Raw genomic sequence first — 19591 nt, forward strand, 5'->3', positions numbered from 1 at the left:
ATAATAATACACATCTTACATAGTTAAAAGCACAAACGCACATTATCCACCATTCCTAGTCATTGAAAATCACTACTTGACGATCCTATTGAGCTGGAGACATACACACTATGCTAGACAAAGCCTTGCCTACTTGCATTCCTTCAGCAAAGATACTCCTATTGCGGTCCACACTGCTATCCAGTTTAGCTTAGTTGTACAAAGTAGTCTCATTTAAATGACACTATTAATCGAACCAATCCAATAAAGTAGCAATGTATCCTTTTTGAGATATTTCTTCATATAACATGCACCACCACTCCCCCTCCCCCCCTCTCCCCTTTTTCCACAATCATTTCCCTTGAAGTTGAAACTGTCTTTTCCTATCTTCATCTTTCGCTTTTCGATATATTTCATCCTTTTTCAAATCAACCCGACCAAGGAACTCTTGTTTGTCCAAATACCCACCACGATTATGTCTCTTCAAATCATCACCAATCTTTCTCTTATCAATAAAACTAGCCCAATCTAATCGCGACTTCTCCAACGTCGATAACTTCATCTTTTTATTATTGCCATTTAAGGCAATAAATTTATCAATTAAAGAAGGTCGTTTTAGTTTGATGCGTAGTTCTGTTGGTTCTTTGGTTATGGGGTTTGTTCGTACAATTTTAACTTGCGTACGCTTGTTGGGTATATCGTCAGAAGATGCTGATGTGATGGAACTGGTGGAGTTGAGGTAAGCCTTGGCTTCTTCTGAATTAGCATCAACTAATTTGGATTCAGTAATGAGTTTACCAGCAAATGTATAATTGATTTGAATGCGGATTTGCTGTCCTTCAGGGGGATCCTCGGTTGCCGTTGCTATAGTCGCGGCTGATTCTGCTGATTCTGGGCTCGTCTGCAGCCCAGCCTTTTGTTGATTCTGTTTCGATGGCGCTGATTCCTCTTCTCTAAGAATATCCCCTTTATTTTGTTTTAAATCATTGAAAATCAGGTCAATATCAAGTGAACATGTTTCTTTAACTAACCCACGGGAATCAGTTGCAAAATTACCAATAAACTTCGCCTGTTTCTGTTGTTTGTCGTGTAGTCTCTGCGATCGCGTTTTAACTTGGGAAACACTTGATTCTATTTTAGAGAAATCGGGCACTTTGCCGTCGTTTTCATCACCTAGATTCGCATCGTCATCATCACCATCTGAACCACTGGGTTCAGCACCCTCCTCCTCCTTCTTTGTGGGATCGTAGTCTTCATCATCTTCTTCATCTTCGTCTTCGTCTTCATCTTCACCTTCATCTTTATCATTTTCAATCTTATTATTCAAGGTCACTCTTTTATCCAGCCTGGCATCTTGATCTGCTGATGGTGTGGTGCTCCCTTCACTAGCTGGAGTGGTAGCTGTACTCGACGGGTTATGACTCATTGCCAGGTATTGCTAAAAATTCCTAAATTGGTGTCTATTTGAATGATGCACCAAGACTGTTTCTGAAGATGAGTTTGTTGTGCGGTGGTTTAACCCCGAAAAATTTACTTCGTGTTCTTTCACACTAGCACGTGATCAGATCCAGGATTAACTCAAACAGTACAGTTTGAATCTAACACAGACATATAACAATGCATCATCAAAGACCTTAAAGTGTTTGTCCATAATTATTATTATGCAACCCCAAATGTGCTTCAAAATGTCGAACATGAGGTAAAGCTGCAGACGCCACCCTTGGTCGGCGATCACGCGGCCCCACAAATATTTTTCTTTGTCATACGACGTAATTAAGAAAAAGAAAAATATCCCACATATATTTTGCCACGAAATATAAAACCATACTAAATTTCCACAAATTCACATTTCTTCTCACATACAACAGGAAACACACCTTCCCACCCTTCCAAAAAAAAAGATGTCTCAAGGATTATTCTACGCCGACTCAGAAGCCCCAATTGTCTCCTTATCAGCCAAAAAACACTTTGACCAATTGTCCTCACCCGACTTGCAAAAGTACGCTCATCATTTATCACGGGCTTCATTTCATGGTTCACGAGCAGTTTTGGATTCAGTATCGCCTGAAAGCCCTTATATCTACGACTTGATCTTACTCATTCATGAGAAATTGAATCAACCGCACTCAAATCAAGAGTATATTGAGAACTTGTCTGGGATTGACCCGCAAGATGTGACGTATTACTTGGAATATGCTGCTCAATTCTTGGACAATTTGGGCAATTACAAATCTTTTGGTGATAGGAAATTCATTCCTCGTATTGGTCAGGACAAGTTGCGTCAATTGATTGGCAAAATCAACGATGCGGATGTATCTGAGTTGTACGCCAAAGTGGAGAATCAAATTTACGATACTGAGCGTGGATTGTTGGGGTACCCCGACCACGGTCTTTTATCCAATTACTACCCCCACAGTGCCACCATCACAAAAGCTGAAATTGATGCCGTGAACCAGGCGTTGTCTTCTGCAGGAATCATGCCCGAGAATACTCGTGTTGAAAAAGGTGACAACCAGTACAAAGTACTCGTAGCCTCAGCTGATCTGGTCGACCTTTACTCGAAATTGAACTTGCAAACTGATGACGGGGTCAAAATCAGTTTCCAATTTGGCGATCATGCAAAGGACTTTAGCAAAATCGTACAAGAATTGGAGAATGCATTGCCTTACGTTGCCAACGAAACTCAACAAAAACTTATTACCTTTTACATCGAATCATTCAGGACTGGTTCAATGGCAGCCCATAAGAAATCGCAAATTGAGTGGGTCAAAGACTTAAAGCCCGAAGTTGAATCAAATATTGGATTCATTGAAACTTATAGAGACCCCGCTGGTGTACGTGGAGAGTGGGAGGGTTTAGTCGCCATGGTGAATCATGAACGTACTGCGAAATTCTCGCAATTGGTGGAAAATGCCGGCAAGTTTATTGCTCAGTTGCCATGGGATAAATTTTACGAAAAGGATACATTTACTCCACCTGATTTTACCTCGTTGGAGGTTTTAACTTTCGCAGGATCAGGTGTGCCCGCCGGTATAAACATCCCCAACTATGATGACGTTAGATTAAATTATGGATTCAAAAATGTGTCCTTGGGAAATGTGCTTTCTGCAAACCCCAAGAATCCCAAAAAGGAAGAAGTCATTACATTTATTGACGACCAGGACTTGTTCAAGAAATGGAGAGACGACGCATTCGAAGTTCAAGTGGGGTTGCATGAGTTGTTGGGACACGGAAGTGGGAAGTTGTTGCAAGAAACAGAACCAGGAAAATTCAACTTTGATCGCCTGAAAACTAATGTTGCAACGTGGTATAAACCTAATGAGACTTGGGCTGGGGTGTTTGGCGCCAATAGTGGGTCTTATGAAGAATGTCGTGCTGAATTGGTGGCTCTATATTTGATTCTCAAGGATCCAACCCAAGTATTGCCCATTTTCGGTATTGATTCGCAACAGGATCAAGACGATGTAATGTACATTGCTAGTTTGTTGATGATTCGTGCTGGTTTATTAGGGTTAGAGTTTTGGGACCCAGAAGCAAAAAAATGGGGCCAACCACATATGCAAGGAAGATTCGCCATTATGAAACAGTTGCATAGAGCCGGCGTTTTTGAATTCAAGCATTCGAGTCCTGATTTTACTGACTTGAAAATTGTTATCGATAAACCCAAACTCCACGATGGCACTGCTGTTGACGCCCTTGGTGAATTTTTGGGAAGTTTGCATGTTTACAAGTCCACTGCTAACAAGGATGATGGGTTGAGATATTATCTTGAAAAGAGTAATGTCGAGGATGAGTATGCCAAGTTTAGAGATGTTGTCATTAAGGAAAAGAAACCAAGAAAGATTTTGATTCAAGCAAATACTGTATTAAAGGATGATGGCTCGGTTAGTTTGATTGAGTATGAGGAAAGTGAAGTCGGTATGATTGAAAGTTATTACGATAGAAAAGTTTAGTCTAGATCAGAAAAATGTAAATGATATTTTTGAAATGGGAACATCTCAAGTTCTTGGTGAGCGATATACGGAGCCGAAGCTCAACTATATGGAATTGGCGACCCCATTTAGTTAATCTGTTCCTACAGAAAAACATGCTTCCCAGCTCTGTACTGTAATCACGCCTCCCTCGTCTCCGAATGCAATCACCAACCACCCCCAAGTTCAACTATAGATGACTCAGCTGGCGATCGGATCGGTGAAAAAAAAAAAACAAAAAAAAACGAAGAAAAAAAAATAAGAATTAGCTCAAAGATTTGACAACCAATATCGAATCCAAAACTTTTCAAATACCAACCAGCACAACACCCCAGAATCTGCTACAACAGCAGAACTGAAGCGCATACATATACATAAACACATACACCTCTCATTGCATACTTCAGCTATGCTCATGCTAAAACCCACGTCAGTCCTACTAAGTCGATTGACAACCCGACTGTGTTTTAGAACCTATCACATACTAAAGCCTCAAAAACTCATACCGAGGACAAATACCGTCATATCGCCTCACTCCAAGAGCATTCTAAACTATATACGATACTATTCAACGTCGCCGTTGCCCAATGAGGAGCAACAACCGCAGCAGACTAAACTCATCAAAGATTCATCAGTCAAATCTCACCTAGATCTAGCCAAATTGAAAAAGAAGGAGATCAAACAAGAGGAAAATAAACAATTTGCCAAATTGGATAAAAAGACATTTAGAGAAAATATAAAGACCATTGGCCGTATATTGAAATTGGGTAAATCTGATTGGAAATTATTCTTGCTTGCAATTACATTCATATTATGCGCCGTACTATACCCAACAACCGCAGTCAAGTTAGTTGGTGCCCTACTAGACTCGTACAATGCCAAAAACATAAATGCTGATGGAGAGTTGATGGTATGGGGATATACAGCCAGAACCGTATTTGAGTTTATGGTTCCCTTTATGTGCATTAGTGCTGTTTGTTTCTGGGCCCGGATATGGGTGTTGAAATTATTGGGCGAACGTCTTGTTGCCAGATTACGGGCTAAAGTGATGAAGAGCTTGTTGCGCCACGATGCCAAGTTTTACGACAATGATAAAAACAAAGTGGGTGATTTGATATCTCGATTATCGAGTGATGCATATGTGGTCAGCAAGTCAATAACGGGGAATCTTCCTGACGGATTAAAAAATTTGTTGTTTGGAATTATTAGCTCCTACTTGATGTACTCAATCAACCCCATGCTATTTGGAGTCATGTTGTTGATCTCACCACCAATAACCATTGGATCAGTGTGGTACGGAGAAAAGATTAGAAAATTGTCAACCAAGCTACAAAATGCTAGTGCTGGGCTAACCAAAGTAAGCGAAGAGACGCTAAATGCTGTAAAGATGGTTAAAGCGTTCACAGGGGAGCAAAAAGAGCTAAACAAGTATAGTGCGAGAGTAAGAAATGTGGTTAAGGTTGCCAAACAAGAGGCATTGGCACAATCAAATTACTCAGTCAGTATTTATACTCTTTATCATGCGGGTTACTTATCATGTGTTGCCTTTGGCATATGGCTTTTGCAAAAGGGACAAATGAGCGCCGGTGATGTGGTGGCATTCACAATGTACCTGGAGTTTTTCAACCTGGCATTGTACAGTTTGACCACGACATACCTTGAATTGATGAAAGGTGCCGGTGCTGGAGTCAAACTCTTCAACTTGATAGATTACAAAAGCGATATTGACCCCATCAATGGAGAGAAGGCGAGAAACTTGCAGAATGAGGTTGAGTTTAGAGATGTCACTTTTAGTTACCCAACGAGACCCAACGACAAAGTGTTTGACCATTGTAGCTTCACAATAGCCAGTTCGACAAGTACTTGTATTGTTGCTCCATCGGGTGCAGGAAAGTCTACAGTTGCTGCACTACTCTTGCGATCCTACAATATCCAAGGTGGAGAAATTTTAATTGGCGGGGAAAACATAAAGGACATTCAAGTCCGCGATTTAAGAAGACACATTATTGGTATCGTGCAGCAAGAGCCAGTGCTTTTAAGCGGATCGATTTTGGAGAACATTGTGTATGGTCTCACGCCGAAACAAGTTCGCAGTCTTTCAATGAATGATATAATTGAGGTGTGCAAACAGGCCAATTGTCATGATTTTATAGAAAGCTTCCCCGAGCAATACGATACAATAATTGGCAGTCGGGGAGCGTCATTATCAGGCGGTCAAAAGCAACGTATTGCCATAGCTCGTGCATTGATTAAGCGTCCCAACATCTTGATCCTCGATGAAGCTACTTCAGCTTTAGATTCCAAATCCGAGTCGTTGATTAATGAAACACTAAAGAATTTGACTTCTCAAGGAAGAATAACAATCATTTCCATAGCCCATCGCTTATCAACCATTTCTAAATCAGAGTTTGTTGTTGTCCTCGGTAAGAATGGCAACGTTGTTGAACAAGGTAGGTTTGTTGAGCTCTTTAGTAATCCAAATAGCGAATTGTCCAAATTACTCGATGAATCAGCCAACAAGAAAGACGAAGATAAGATTGACGAAGAAGAAGCTGATGAAATAGAGCATGCAAATTACGAGGCAGAAAAGATTGAACAAGATCAACGGGACTTTGGCAAGTTGGAACATTTACGAACCATGATTGATTCCTTGCCCGAGGAGCTCAAGGATCAGTTGATTGAAGAAATCACCCTTGATGCAAAGAAAAAGATTCAAAACTTGGATACGGCAACATCGAATGAAGATTTGAAACGATAAATGAGGTGTGTGTAAGTAGAAATGGTCCATGCAAGTCCGCAAAAAATAAAAAAAAATTAACGTGTATTTTCCCTCTTCGTTCTCTCCTTTTTTATCTAGTTATAAACAACTCCTTTATTCCACTCTTTATTTGTCAATTGGTTTCAATTCTCTTGGTTCACCAGCGTTACCATTTTCGAAGACGGAAACTTTAGCTTCAACAACACCTCTTCTTTCAACAGCGGCTTTGAATTCAGGCTTCAACGAGTTTCTTAAAGCTTGTGCAGCAATGGCAAAAGCCTTGTTTAATGAGATACCTGCTTGTTTGTATGCTGACATTGTAATGAATAGGTTGTGGTGGTGGTGGAGTAAAATTATTGCGTTGAGATTGAGATTTGGTGAATAATTTTTTCTTTTCCTTTTCTTTTCTGTTTCTCGGTAAACGGTTTGGCAAAAGATTTTCTATTGGTTTACAAAAATTGGACACATTACACGACCATTCTAATTTCTCTTTTTGCAGCCTATTTGCAGTACATATATACTTTTACTCAGTTAGATTTTGTCTCTTATCGTTTAGCCAGTTGATAAAGTCAAAGAATAATGACGACTGGATTTTGTTGTTTTTGTTTGAAGCCCACTGTTTTAATGAATCGGTGTATATATCGATAACCAGTTCCAACTGAGAATGATCAACTCCTATCAAGTTCTTGGCTAGGACAATACAGCTCTGGTTATAGCTAGAAATAACCGCTTGGTTTGATGATTTGGTAGTGGCGGCTTGGTGTTGCAAATTTTTAACCATCTCTTTTGCCCATTGAGTAAAATCAGGGACATTCTTGATACTAGTAGGTCCATCAACAGTATATACTTTGGTCTTGCTGATCCGTGTCTTTAAAAACTTGTGTGCTTTCACCCCCAAATTCTTGTCCAAGGTCAAATTGATCAAATTGACAACAGGATCAATAAACTTCAAGTTGTAGATGGAGTTTGGATGGTGTCTTGTAAAACTCTCCAATAAATCTAAAACTCTATTTTTGAAAAAAATCATATTTACACGTGCTTCATGAACTTCAGTCTTTCTTTTGTTTCCTGAACTAACACTGCTCAATATATCTTGTCTTTCTTTGAAAATCTTGGACAATTGGTCATCCATAGCCATCATTTGTTCATCGTCCATTGAGTCACTTTCATATTCGTCGTTGGATGAATCGAGATCCGAAAGCTCATCAAATTTGACTTCTCCAGACTCAGCTGTGGGTATACCTAAGGCTTTTGCAAGCTTGAGATTGGTTTCCTTGTCGACGTCCGTCATGGTGTTGTTGGCAGTCTCGTCACCATCATCATCATCGTCATCGTCCTCATCGTTATCGTCGTCGTCGTCGTCATCTTCCTCATCCTCTTCGTTATTGTCTTCCCTCTCCTCTTCTTTATCGTCTTCTTCCTCCTCATCTTCGCCATCCACAACCATCTCATCATCATTCTCAAACAACTGCTTCTGTCCCTCTTTATTCTCCTTTGTCTTCAACACATCAAACAACAACCCAAAACACTCATCATTAATTCTCAACTGCCCCTTATCATCAGTCCCACAAAGGAAATGATCCCACACAATCATCGACAATCTTTTCAACAAGGTGCTCTTTCGAGTAATAAAACTTAGAAGGATTTCAGTCATCACCAATGCAGTATCTACATTATCGTTATCATCATCCTTTTGTGATTTGTCCACCTGGTTCTCATAAAGTGAGATCAATTCGTGAGTTATTTGAACAATTTCTTCATCGCCCATATACAATTGAATAAAACACATTGAGAATAGTAACTCAAAAACATCATGAAAGTCATTGCCACTTGAACTACCACTTGAGTCACCACTTGATTGTAAAATATCACTAGTGGCATCACGCACTGCCGCCAATTCCTCATCAAACTCCACCAAGCATTTATTAGTCTTTTGCAACAGCATGATTTGATCAACACAATATCTAGGCCATGATGCAGTACTACCGCTGTCGCGAGATAAAACTTCAGAAAGAATCGAATTCAACTTTTCTTGAGCCAATTTCCTGATATTAGGAGACACATCCAGTTCAAAAAAGGCATATCTTATCAATAATTCAATAATTCGTTGCACCACAGTATCGTCCTCCCTGTTAAATTTGACCAAATGCACCAATTTATCAAGACACCACTTGAGAACATTATCATTGGAGTATTTGAACCCATCGGTGACGTTTTGGTCTTGTAACATATCGGTAAACTTGGATATAACCACGACTATATTTTCACTATTGGACGTGGACAAAATCCCATCCACAGTGCGTGATTTTGTAACTAAATCAAAGTTCCAACACCCACCATTCGACTCATTCAACAAACACTTGAGCAATGTAGGCGCTACTTTTTCTGAATATGATCCTTTTTCAGTTATCGCCAACAAAACTTTAACGGCAATATCATGTAGCGTGCGCGACTTGTGGGAAGATTGATTGATCAAGCATCTCATAAAGTTGGGAGTAAATAAGAAATCTAAGTCGTGATCAAGTTTACCTAAGAATTTAATAAAAATTTCAAACCCCCAGTACTTTCTCTCATGTGATGATTTTTCCGAAAACAAGGATTCATCAACTACGACTTTGTAAAATTCCTTCAACCCAATTACGTCCTCATTTCTATCTTTGGAACTACTGTTCTTTGTTTTATGCTTCTTCTTTGCCGGTTCCTTTACCTTGTTACTACCGCTAACAAAGTCATCAATAAGAATATCCCATACAAATGGCAATTGCGGGTTCCAGTTGCTCTTTTGTTTCCTATCCTCAGAATCTTCATCAATAACCTCAACATCTTTCAAAACTTTGGCTAGTATTGGTAGGTTACCCTTGTGAAGGGGATCGCCATTTTTCCAATTCGATTTAGGATTGACAATCTTTTGGGCAAGTGTTGATCTAACGTCCCTATCTATAGCCAAGTATACAGCCAACCCTTCAGTGGAAAGGTTCAACCCAAGATCATTCAACTTTTGCAAAACCTTCAAGTAGACCGTATTGGCAATTTTCGAATTTGAATTTGCCGTCTTGATAACACCAACCAAACTAGCAGCGGCTGCTTCACGTATCCACGGCTTTGTCGCCATTAAGTCAATCAAAGCATCAATAAACGGCACCCATTCAGCTTCGCTAGCTTTCTCAAGCCATCCAACTTTAATCACGACATTTAGTCCAAACAAGCGGCCAAATAAAAGAGCTCGTTCTTCTTTTCCCTTCATCCCGCTTTTAACAGCAGTCACTTCATTCAATTTGTCAAGGTACTTGTTCACGGTCATCTCGCCTCGTCCTTTTAACTCGGATACAACTTCGGTTAAGAGCATTCCAAACCCCAATTTGGCAGTTTGTCTTGTTGAAGTCAAACCTTTGATTAAACGATTGTAAGTGTAGTCCCATTCCTCGGGTGAGTCTTCCTTGATCAACTCTTGCATCAAGGCATTTGCTGCCTGAACTCTGTCTTTGGCATTTTCAGAAGCCAACTTGGAAAAATGGTCCCGCTTCACCATAGTATGATTGGGGAGGGGGATGCTGTACTTTTCTATAAAAGAAAAAGCTCGAGTTTTGTTGATAATTTTAAAATGCCCATCGAGATTTAACCCAAGCCGCACAAAAATTCAACAATAAAAGAAGAAGCCGTTTCTCAGTCAATTTTAAATGAGAGTGCTTGCCCTACGTTCGCATAAATCACCAATTACATGTATAGTACCACTATCAGATGACTATGTGCTTACATCTGACCAATCGGGTGTGGTTATAAAGTGGAGTTTGCCAATCAAACGACCGGTGCTCACGTGGACTGCTCATACTGATTCGATTTTGACTCTATTGAAATGGCATCGATATATAATCACCCATTCACGAGACTCGACTATTAAGATTTGGCTTGAAGATAAGCTACAGTATGAGTTCCCTGTCAATGCATTGAATTTCTCCAACTTGGTTCTTTTCCAAGATCGTTATTTGGTCACACCAGCCACAACTGACTCAAACAATATTGACATTTACCGACTCAATGATGAACCTATAAGTATCACGCGTGAAGTTGCCAACTTTTCGAGTTATAATTTAGTGCACAAGTTGAAATTGGATGATATACAAGGGAGAAACGATTTTGGTATCGTCATGAAGATGCTTATAATTGGACAAGTGCTATACATTGGTTACGAATCAGGGGACATCATAGGACTCACAATAACTTTACCTCAACCGTCCATCACGCAAAGCTCAACAACAACACTGATTATCAATAAAGACGTGAAGCTTTGTCTCCAATATCACAATTCATCGCATGCGCCTAACCCAATCATCTCACTAGCCGCCTTGGACAATACTCTAGTGTCTGGATCAACAGGCAAAAAGGTGATAATTCACACCGACCCAGTCAAAATTTGCAAATTGAATGAATCGGGAATTCAAGCTATAGTTCCATACGATGACAATCTCATTGTTGGGTTCTGGAATGGCGTAATTGAACTGCCGACTCGATCTATACAGACTATACAACGCAGCTTACCTCATATTGACGCAGAAGATATGAAAACTACGGTAAAGTTAACATGTATGTGCATGTTGTCCAAATCCGAGTCAAAGGCTGCTGTCGAGAGGTACTCTAAACTAATAAAGCAAAAGAAGTATGGAGACTTGTTGTTGGTGGGTTATGAAGATGGAACAATTGTGGGATACACATTCAGCTAGGCGGGCCAACACCAGAGTCCATGGAGTGGGAATGCCCTGTATGCGTTGATTTAAATTGCTGAAGCAAGATACCCAAGGTTTCAGCTGGTAAGCTTGATAGCGAAGACATTTTACAAAGTCCACCGTGGCAGTTTAGCTTGGTGTCTGATATATATATATATATATATATATTCCTGTTTGCAAAATTTCCTTGCTTCATTTATATACAATCCAGAATTCACCATACAGTTTAAAGAAAAAGGTGGCAGATATGACGTATTTTTTACATCCAAATGATGATAATGACAAGCAAAACAATGAAAATCTTCTAAAATTATATATATATATATATATATATACCCTCTTACTTTTCGAAAACTCGTCTCTTCTCCCAATTCTATACCGTTTGATCTATAATTTGCGAGTTTCGTTTGTGTTTGTTACTATTCCCATTACTAACTTTATTCATGTTGCCATAATACCCTGACCTTCTCCTAGAACTTTTGTCATTGCTGTTGGAATTGTTATTATTACCATTTGAGTTAGAGTTGTCATTTTTGGCTCCATTATTTTTGTTTCTCGGTTTGTTGATGTTTATGAGATTATTATTGACAGCTGGTTTTCTCAGTTCCAGCTGCGATTGCGAACGTGCATGCGAGTGTGGGTGTTGATATGGTTGATGTGGTGCTGAGGTGGGTTGTTGGGAATGGATATCATTTCGTTGGTTTGAAGAAGGGGTATTGTGCTGATTATGATGATGATGCGGATTATGATGGTGATGGTATTGGGCAGATTGAGGCAAGTTTGGTGATGAAGCAGCTGATGAGTTGTTTGAGGAAGCTCTCTTGTTCTTCCTTCTTACAGATGCTGATTTAGTCAAGGTATTGACGGAGGTGGCGTTTCCATTATTCTCCAAATCAGGTGATTGGATCAATGTAACTTCCTCATCATCAAAAGATGTATTATTTAAAGTTTCTCTAGATTCATTGAGAATAGAATTTATATCAATCATCTCAACGTGTTCATGTTTGATCAACTTTTCACTCAAATCAGGATACTTGTTTAACAAATAATCAATTGTTTCTGAACAATCACCAAGCACTTGTTTACTTTCTTGTCCATGAGTTTTAATTAAATTAGCCAATGTGTTCAAGATTTGTAAAATCTTGGTATTTTTATGAACATAAATATTATCCATTGACTTCTTTTTATTGCCCAATGAATCCAATAACGTATCAATATCTTTATCATTACTGGAAATCAGTTTTTGCAATTCTTCCCATTTGGCCAAATTAGTAGACTTGTATTGTTCAAAACTTGCACTTATGGTGTCTATTTCCTTTTTATAATGTTGTTTGTATTCATTACAACTGGTAACTAAAGCATCATACGATATTTTCAAACTTTCATATTCGGCCATAGTTTTATCATTATTTGTCGTTAAATTTTCACATCTCATCTTCATTTGTTTATTCAGGAAATTGATGGACTCAATTGAGCTCGACAATTCGTTATGTTGATCTTCTAAATCAGTGATTCGACGATCTTTACGTTTCAACATGGCATTCAACATTTCATTTTCGTGTTTCAAATTCGCCACTTGATCAACAAAAGATTCGTTTCTTTGACTTAGAATTTGGTTCTTTTTGGTAGTTTCTTGGTTTGACTGTTTTAACGTTGTTATTTCATCAGTTAGTTTGTCAATTGTAGATTGTAATGAATCAATAACACGTGAAGACGATGACAACGTATTAGCATTTTTCTGAGGCGATGACAGTGACATTTTTTTTTTCTTTTTCTTGTTCTAGTAGACTAGTGTGGTAAAAGGAATGGGGGTATCGAATACTTATGAACAGTGTGGTTGAAGCGTAGTTGTATGTATGAGTATTTTGTATAAACTTTTGGTTGCCGCTGTGAAACTGTTGTTAAGTTTGTTATATTGGTGGGTGTATATATATATATGTACAAAGTTGTATGGAGTTTTTTTTTTTCTTTTTTTCGTCTAAGAAAAACTTTTGGCTATACCCATGTAGTTGTAGTTGTAGTTGTAGTTGTAGTTATAATAATAATAATAATAATAATAACTATATTAATGTGTGTATCTGCAAGTGTTTTTGACAGTTATTATCAGTTGGGTTAAGTTGGGTGTGAGTTTGTTGCCTGAAGTAAAAGTTAAAACCCAAATGAAGGTCTTTTGTTGTCAAAGTTTTTTTTTTTTTTTCTTTTCTTTCTCTTAGAGAACAACAAACAAACAATAGTACCATAACTTTTTGTTTACTGTTTCATAAAATACAAAGTTACGACACGTACACCCCATTCTTTTTACGTCATTTTAGCAAACAAAGTAAAACAACAAAAACAATTTAGACGACGAAAGAGTACCACAATAGAGACACTACACACTACTCTACATACTTCTCTACACAATAAACAAAACAAACGATTTTCACATGACACGACTAAATATTATAAACCATTACACACGACACTACACTACACAACACACGACACACAACACACGACACACGACACAACACACGACACTACACGACACTACACGACACTACACGACACTACACGACACTACACGACACTACACGACACTACACGACACTACACGACACTACACGACACTACACGACACTACACGACACTTACATCGTAACTCAAAGACAATAGAAAACAACACCAACTTTAGCTCTATAAAACTTAGTACATTATACTCTACTACTCTGCATACAGTTTTTGTCTAGACAAGAGGAATGGGCTGTTAAGCCATGCCTCTCAGACAAAGGACAAATATATAGATATGACGACTTCTGAGACAATACTTTTCTGTTTGTCTTCCTTTGAAGGGTGCGATTCCCCCTCCCCACCCCCCTCTCACTCAACTTTCTCCCCACGAGGGATTTTCATTTTTTTTTTGTTTTTTCCACAAGAGATATTTCATATTTCATCAGACACAAACCCCTAGAAAGAAAGAAGGAGAAGCAAAAAAAAAAAAATTAATTACGAAAATGAAAATCTCAACAATATTCAAACAACTTAAACAACCATTACTAAAACTACATTCACCCCATTTCATCACTCAATCGAAACCATTCACAATGTCATCATCCCACCAAAATCAATTCAAACTAGTCTGCTTAGGTAACCCTCTTTTAGATCTCCAAACCAATGTTGATAAGTCATACTTGTCCAAATACGATTTAAAAGACAACGATGCCATTCTTGCCGAAGACAAGCATTTGCCCATCTATGATGAAATCTTGCAAAAACCCGACTTGATTTTAGTTGCTGGAGGAGCTGCGCAAAACACCGCTAGAGGAGCTCAATATATCTTGCCTCCTCAATCCGTTGTTTACTTTGGATCGGTTGGTAATGACGTTTATGCTGAACGTCTTAATGAAGCTAATGAAGCTTATGGATTGACTACAAGGTACCAAGTCCAACTGGAATTTGCTACTGGAAAATGTGCTGCGTTGATTTATGATCATCATCGTTCATTGGTGACTGATTTGGCTGCCGCTAACCATTTCAAACCAGAACATTTACAAAAACCCGAAAACTGGTCCATTGTTGAAAATGCCACTCATTACTACATTGGTGGATTCCACTTGACAGTGTCACCAGAAGCCATCTTGTTATTGGGTAAAGAAGCCACCAAAGCCAACAAACCATTGGCGCTTAACTTTAGTGCTCCTTTTATTGCCCAATTCTTCAAAGATCAATTAGATTCAGTATTGCCTTATGTCGATTACGTCATTGCTAATGAATCAGAAGCTGAAGCTTATGCACAATCACATGAATTGAAGGTTGACCATAAGGATGTAGTTGCCATTGCTAAGGAGATTGTTAAATTGCCTAAACAAAACACCAAGATCCCCCGTACTGTTATTTTCACTCAAGGTACTGAACCAACAGTAACTGTAACTGATTTGGGTAATGGCGAAGTTGAAGTCCATCAATATCCCGTCCAACAATTGAAGAAGGAAGATGTTGTCGATACTAATGGTGCTGGTGATGCTTTTGCTGCTGGTTTCATTGCCTCGTTGGTTGAGGGTAAGCCTTTATCCAAGGCGGTTGATGTTGGTCAATGGGCCGCTAAATTGTCTATTCAACAAGTTGGACCAACTTTCCCATTCCCTAAGGAAACTTATGAATAAGAAACCAACGTGTAAAGGAGACAAACTTTTATAGAAATAAAATCCAACGATTTGAATACACAGTACACAAATTATACATATCCCTCTTGCCTTTGGGACCATTAAGATACACCTTTAATTTCATTAAACATGTGTACCAAACAAGAATAATGTCCCAAAATACCCAACAAGACACAAATGTGCCAAATGTTATGACTGGCCAAAAAGTAATCAACCCACCATAAACTCATAAATTTATCAGCATAGGGGGTCTTGGTTGGTTCGTTTTTGAAATGTTTCTTCACCAATCGTTTAAAATCATCATCGTCATCTTCTTCTTCATCCATATCAGTTACACTATCATGTTCAGTCACGGCACCTTCATCTTCAGCATGCTTCTTTATATCTTTCTCTGTCTCCCCATTCAAGGCATCATTGACCCTCTGTTTGCGACGCAATTCCAAATCCAACAATTCCTGTTCAATCTGATCAATTTCCTCTTCGCCTGCATGTCCCACATTATCTTCAATAACATCAATGGCATCATAATGATGGTGACACGCATTAGCATTATTCTCTTCAATAATAACATCGAATCTCCATCTCTCGGGAATCAATCCACCATAAAACACGACTCCCAACAAGTACCACACAAAACTCTTGTAAAAAAGTGGCAATGTAAACCAAAATGCACGCCAGACTCCGTAATACCATGATTGGCATAATAATGCCGTCGATCCCGAAAACGACAATCCAATGAAAAAGCCAATGCGCAAAGGACGACATTCGGGTTTATCGAAATAGGGACTCCAATTGAAGGCAAACCCACCAATACCACACATCATGGTGAATATCATAAACGCTAGTGACAAAGTGGGATGATTGTACAAAGCACAGTACTCAATAGCAGTCACCGAACATGTGATTAACAATGTGATTCCTGAATAATCAATACAGGCGAAATTGGCACGACTAGGGTAATGTGCAAAACACGAATAAGTATGCCACGTTGATGAAGAAACCAAGCATCCTAAAGCTGATAGCAAGAACCCATACATGGCCAATTTATCCCATTTGTTCATTAGTGGGAACACATCACTTGATGGAAACTGCACCAATCCAATAATACAAACAATCCCCACACCAACCAAGTGCGACCAAATATTCATCGTTTCATTATGCCACGCGAAAACCAGTTTCCACATTTCACTATGTTTCAAAGAAAACCTATACCCCTGGATAATATACTTGTTTTCTCGCCACATCAAGGGTAATTCATAATAATGGACATATTTATTCTTAGCAGCATTTTTCAAAGCTCGATTGAAATTGAAATATCGCAAATTGACAAAATGGGGCAGTTGCTGTTGTTGTTCATTGTTTTGCAAGTCAATGAATCCACTATCAACAATGGCATTCTTTTCTCGAAGATAATCGTCTATATTGGTTAGTTTCTGATCAAAGTAGTAGATCATGTCAATTAATTTATTGGAAAGAACTTCACGTGGGGATACACCAGCAGTAGCTGCTCCAGTAGTCTCTGTTGTAGCCTCATCTATTAACTTCTCCTCTTGACCGTGTTGTTGTTCACCATCCAACATATCTGGATCAACCACTGAATTAAACAAATAATCATATTGATCAGTCAATAAATTATACAAAAACTCAACATTGGTGAATCCTTTACTCAAAACACTCTTTTTGATCAATCTAAGTCGATCACGAACCAAGTTCAATTTATTCAATGACACTTCTTTTAAGCTTTGTAAACTTTGCAAACTTGAAGACGAATCGCTCCTGTCACGAGGCGAGAGCAGTCCTCCACTCTTGTAAAAGTTGTTGCTACTGCTGTTGCTATAGCCGTTGGCTCTTTCAGCAACCACACTTTCATCATTAGCATGGGCCTCTTTCCATTTAAAAAAGATTTCAAAATTATTCAATCTTGCTTCGATTGACGATACGAAATAATCTAATTTTTCAATAAGAAGTTCTTCAACTGTTGACGAGTTATGCTTATTGATGTTCTCGTTGGAACTACTGCTATTCCTAGCGAATCTGTTGGTTGGGTCAGTTCCTTGACTAAATAACTCAGTTGCAGTAGATGTGGACATGGTTTATGGAATGTAATTTTGTTAGAAGAAAATCTTTTGGCGGTGGTTTAATAGTTAGAACTGGATAAAATTTAATGTGTATGTTTATATAAATTGCAATGAATAAATGAAGGGGATGGAGAAGGGGGGGGGGGGGGGTGTAGGTAATATATATAGCTCTTGGTTGAATCAATAGTAAAGAAAGTAGTAGTAGTAGCAGTAAAAAAGGAATGTCTTGGTTTTGCTTTAGCTTTATGTAATGAAGTAGTACCCTATTCTTTAGCCTTTTGTAGTAGCTAATGTGCTTGGTTCTAAGGAAAGCTAAGTCTGGTATAACTCTGATGTTCTTCTTCGTCTTCGTTCTGCCTGTCTGTTTGTCTGGCGTACACCTTTGGCCAAAAGTTTTATAAAGTTTCTTTTTACGTTCTGTTAGGTACTGCATAGAAAGAAAAATAAGGATTTAGTTTCTTTTTTTTTACTCCATAAGTTACACAAACCAACCAAGTTTCCCATTGGATAAGAAAGGTAGTGTACCATGGTATAACAATAGCATTTGCATCCATACACACCCATTACATACAGGGAAATAGGGGTAGAATGCACGTGCCTACATGTGCGGCGTAACCACCTACAAAACCAATCCATTAAGAAAGAACCAACCATTAATGTCTCAGAGTTGACATGTGCTTACAGACTCTCTATTTTGTAGTCATTATTAGGGTATATGTCAGCCAGTATACTTAAAAAGACACTCTTTATGTCTTGTTTGATCTCATTTAATTCAGTTAATGAAAAACCATTGCATTTTAAGAGAGAGAAGCAGGAAAGTCTATTCTAAGACTGTTCATTTACTGGAATTTCACCAAAAACAGTTATTACGTTTGATTTGGTAGTTTTGAAGTCTACATCCACCTCCTTATTCTCTTCCCCAATAGCAAATGGAAAGGAACATCATTTTTTGTATCACACTTCTAGTTCATTATGCAATATTCCTGGCAACTGTAGTGTCAAATTCAACCACTCACATGCCATCTCTGTCTCCCAGTTGAACCTATGTTTCAAGATTTTCGTCTATACAAAAGACTAAAACTACGTGACCACACACTTGAATGAGAATGTATCAAACATTTGGGACATTGTTGCAACTGTTCAAATCCAATTGGCTGCAAAAAAAAAAAGGAAGAAAAGCATAGAGCCCAATGCCGCACATGAAAATTTAACTACAAACACCTCGGTTTATAGTGTCAGGGAAAGACAAAAATGGTTTGCACTTATATACCGTCAAAGAGTTCACTTTAATACAGACGTACTCTTCCTCTGATGCTAAAATAGGAAACTCATTTTTTCTCTTTTTGCTCCTACTTTAATTATTCAATTGTTTTTTTATCACATGTGATAAAGAACATAAAATTCAGTACGCACTCATTCAAGAGACGATCAAGCACACAAAGGAAAGAAAGAAAGAAAGAAAGAAACAAGGGGATTAGACAAGTGAGTGAGTGGACTGTACAATATTTAAGAGAAAAATCATCCGTCTCTTTTTGGGGTTTTTTTTGCAATCGGGATAAATCAGACGACAGTGGACTTAAATCCGCACGTAGAAAACTTTAAACTTTAGGTCGTTAAAAATTCAAATGTCTAGAAGTAGTAACTATATCCTCCTTATTGTTTCAAACAATGGTGTAAATACTGCATGATGTTTAGAGTAACTGTTGATCAGTTGAAGCAGTTGAAGTAGTGGATGCGGATTTAGCAATAAGTCTAAATCAAAAAACAAAATAAAAAAATAGATCATCTTTCTTAATGTCTACATCCTTATACTTACAAATGGGGAATAAAACTGGGAAATTGCTAGTTTATCAGTTTCTCTACTAGATCAGTAGCTATATCTGCTGTCGCTTGTATCATTTATTATAGTTTGTGTAATTTTGTAATTTGAAAGATTTTACTC

The 19591-nt window shown here is 38.3% G+C and overlaps 8 protein-coding genes across 8 annotated transcripts; 4 read left to right on the forward strand and 4 right to left on the reverse strand. All coding sequences in view use genetic code 12, as the record gives it.

The window, feature by feature from the left end:
• Positions 1–331: 331 nt before the first annotated feature.
• On the reverse strand, positions 332–1405 carry CANMA_003844 (uncharacterized protein; the record flags this gene model as incomplete). The annotated part of the gene is made up of 1 exon (XM_051816058.1): positions 332–1405. One exon carries the CDS (start codon positions 1403–1405, stop codon positions 332–334), a length of 1074 nt encoding a protein of 357 aa, XP_051670471.1.
• Positions 1406–1880: 475 nt separating this feature from the next.
• CANMA_003845 (dipeptidyl-peptidase III) lies at positions 1881–3932 on the forward strand (the record flags this gene model as incomplete). The annotated part of the gene is made up of 1 exon (XM_051816060.1): positions 1881–3932. The coding sequence occupies one exon, from the start codon at positions 1881–1883 to the stop codon at positions 3930–3932; it is 2052 nt and encodes a 683-aa protein (XP_051670472.1).
• Positions 3933–4359: 427 nt separating this feature from the next.
• On the forward strand, positions 4360–6708 carry MDL2 (Mdl2p; the record flags this gene model as incomplete). Its single annotated transcript, XM_051816061.1, has 1 exon — positions 4360–6708. The coding sequence occupies one exon, from the start codon at positions 4360–4362 to the stop codon at positions 6706–6708; it is 2349 nt and encodes a 782-aa protein (XP_051670473.1).
• A 126-nt stretch (positions 6709–6834) lies between these two features.
• Positions 6835–10237, reverse strand: CANMA_003847 (POL5; the record flags this gene model as incomplete). Its single annotated transcript, XM_051816062.1, has 2 exons — positions 6835–6987; positions 7358–10237. The coding sequence occupies 2 exons, from the start codon at positions 10235–10237 to the stop codon at positions 6835–6837; spliced, it is 3033 nt and encodes a 1010-aa protein (XP_051670474.1).
• Positions 10238–10385: 148 nt separating this feature from the next.
• On the forward strand, positions 10386–11426 carry CANMA_003848 (uncharacterized protein; the record flags this gene model as incomplete). Its single annotated transcript, XM_051816063.1, has 1 exon — positions 10386–11426. The coding sequence occupies one exon, from the start codon at positions 10386–10388 to the stop codon at positions 11424–11426; it is 1041 nt and encodes a 346-aa protein (XP_051670475.1).
• Positions 11427–11802: 376 nt separating this feature from the next.
• On the reverse strand, positions 11803–13188 carry SHE3 (She3p; the record flags this gene model as incomplete). The annotated part of the gene is made up of 1 exon (XM_051816064.1): positions 11803–13188. The coding sequence occupies one exon, from the start codon at positions 13186–13188 to the stop codon at positions 11803–11805; it is 1386 nt and encodes a 461-aa protein (XP_051670476.1).
• Positions 13189–14512: 1324 nt separating this feature from the next.
• On the forward strand, positions 14513–15571 carry ADO1 (adenosine kinase; the record flags this gene model as incomplete). The annotated part of the gene is made up of 1 exon (XM_051816065.1): positions 14513–15571. One exon carries the CDS (start codon positions 14513–14515, stop codon positions 15569–15571), a length of 1059 nt encoding a protein of 352 aa, XP_051670477.1.
• A 101-nt stretch (positions 15572–15672) lies between these two features.
• On the reverse strand, positions 15673–17661 carry CANMA_003851 (uncharacterized protein; the record flags this gene model as incomplete). Its single annotated transcript, XM_051816066.1, has 1 exon — positions 15673–17661. The coding sequence occupies one exon, from the start codon at positions 17659–17661 to the stop codon at positions 15673–15675; it is 1989 nt and encodes a 662-aa protein (XP_051670478.1).
• Positions 17662–19591: the final 1930 nt, after the last annotated feature.

The sequence above is a fragment of the Candida margitis genome (genome assembly GCF_024628925.1).
Source record: "Candida margitis strain CBS 14175 chromosome Unknown scaffold13, whole genome shotgun sequence".
NCBI classification, from domain to species: Eukaryota; Fungi; Ascomycota; class Pichiomycetes; order Serinales; family Debaryomycetaceae; genus Lodderomyces; species Lodderomyces margitis.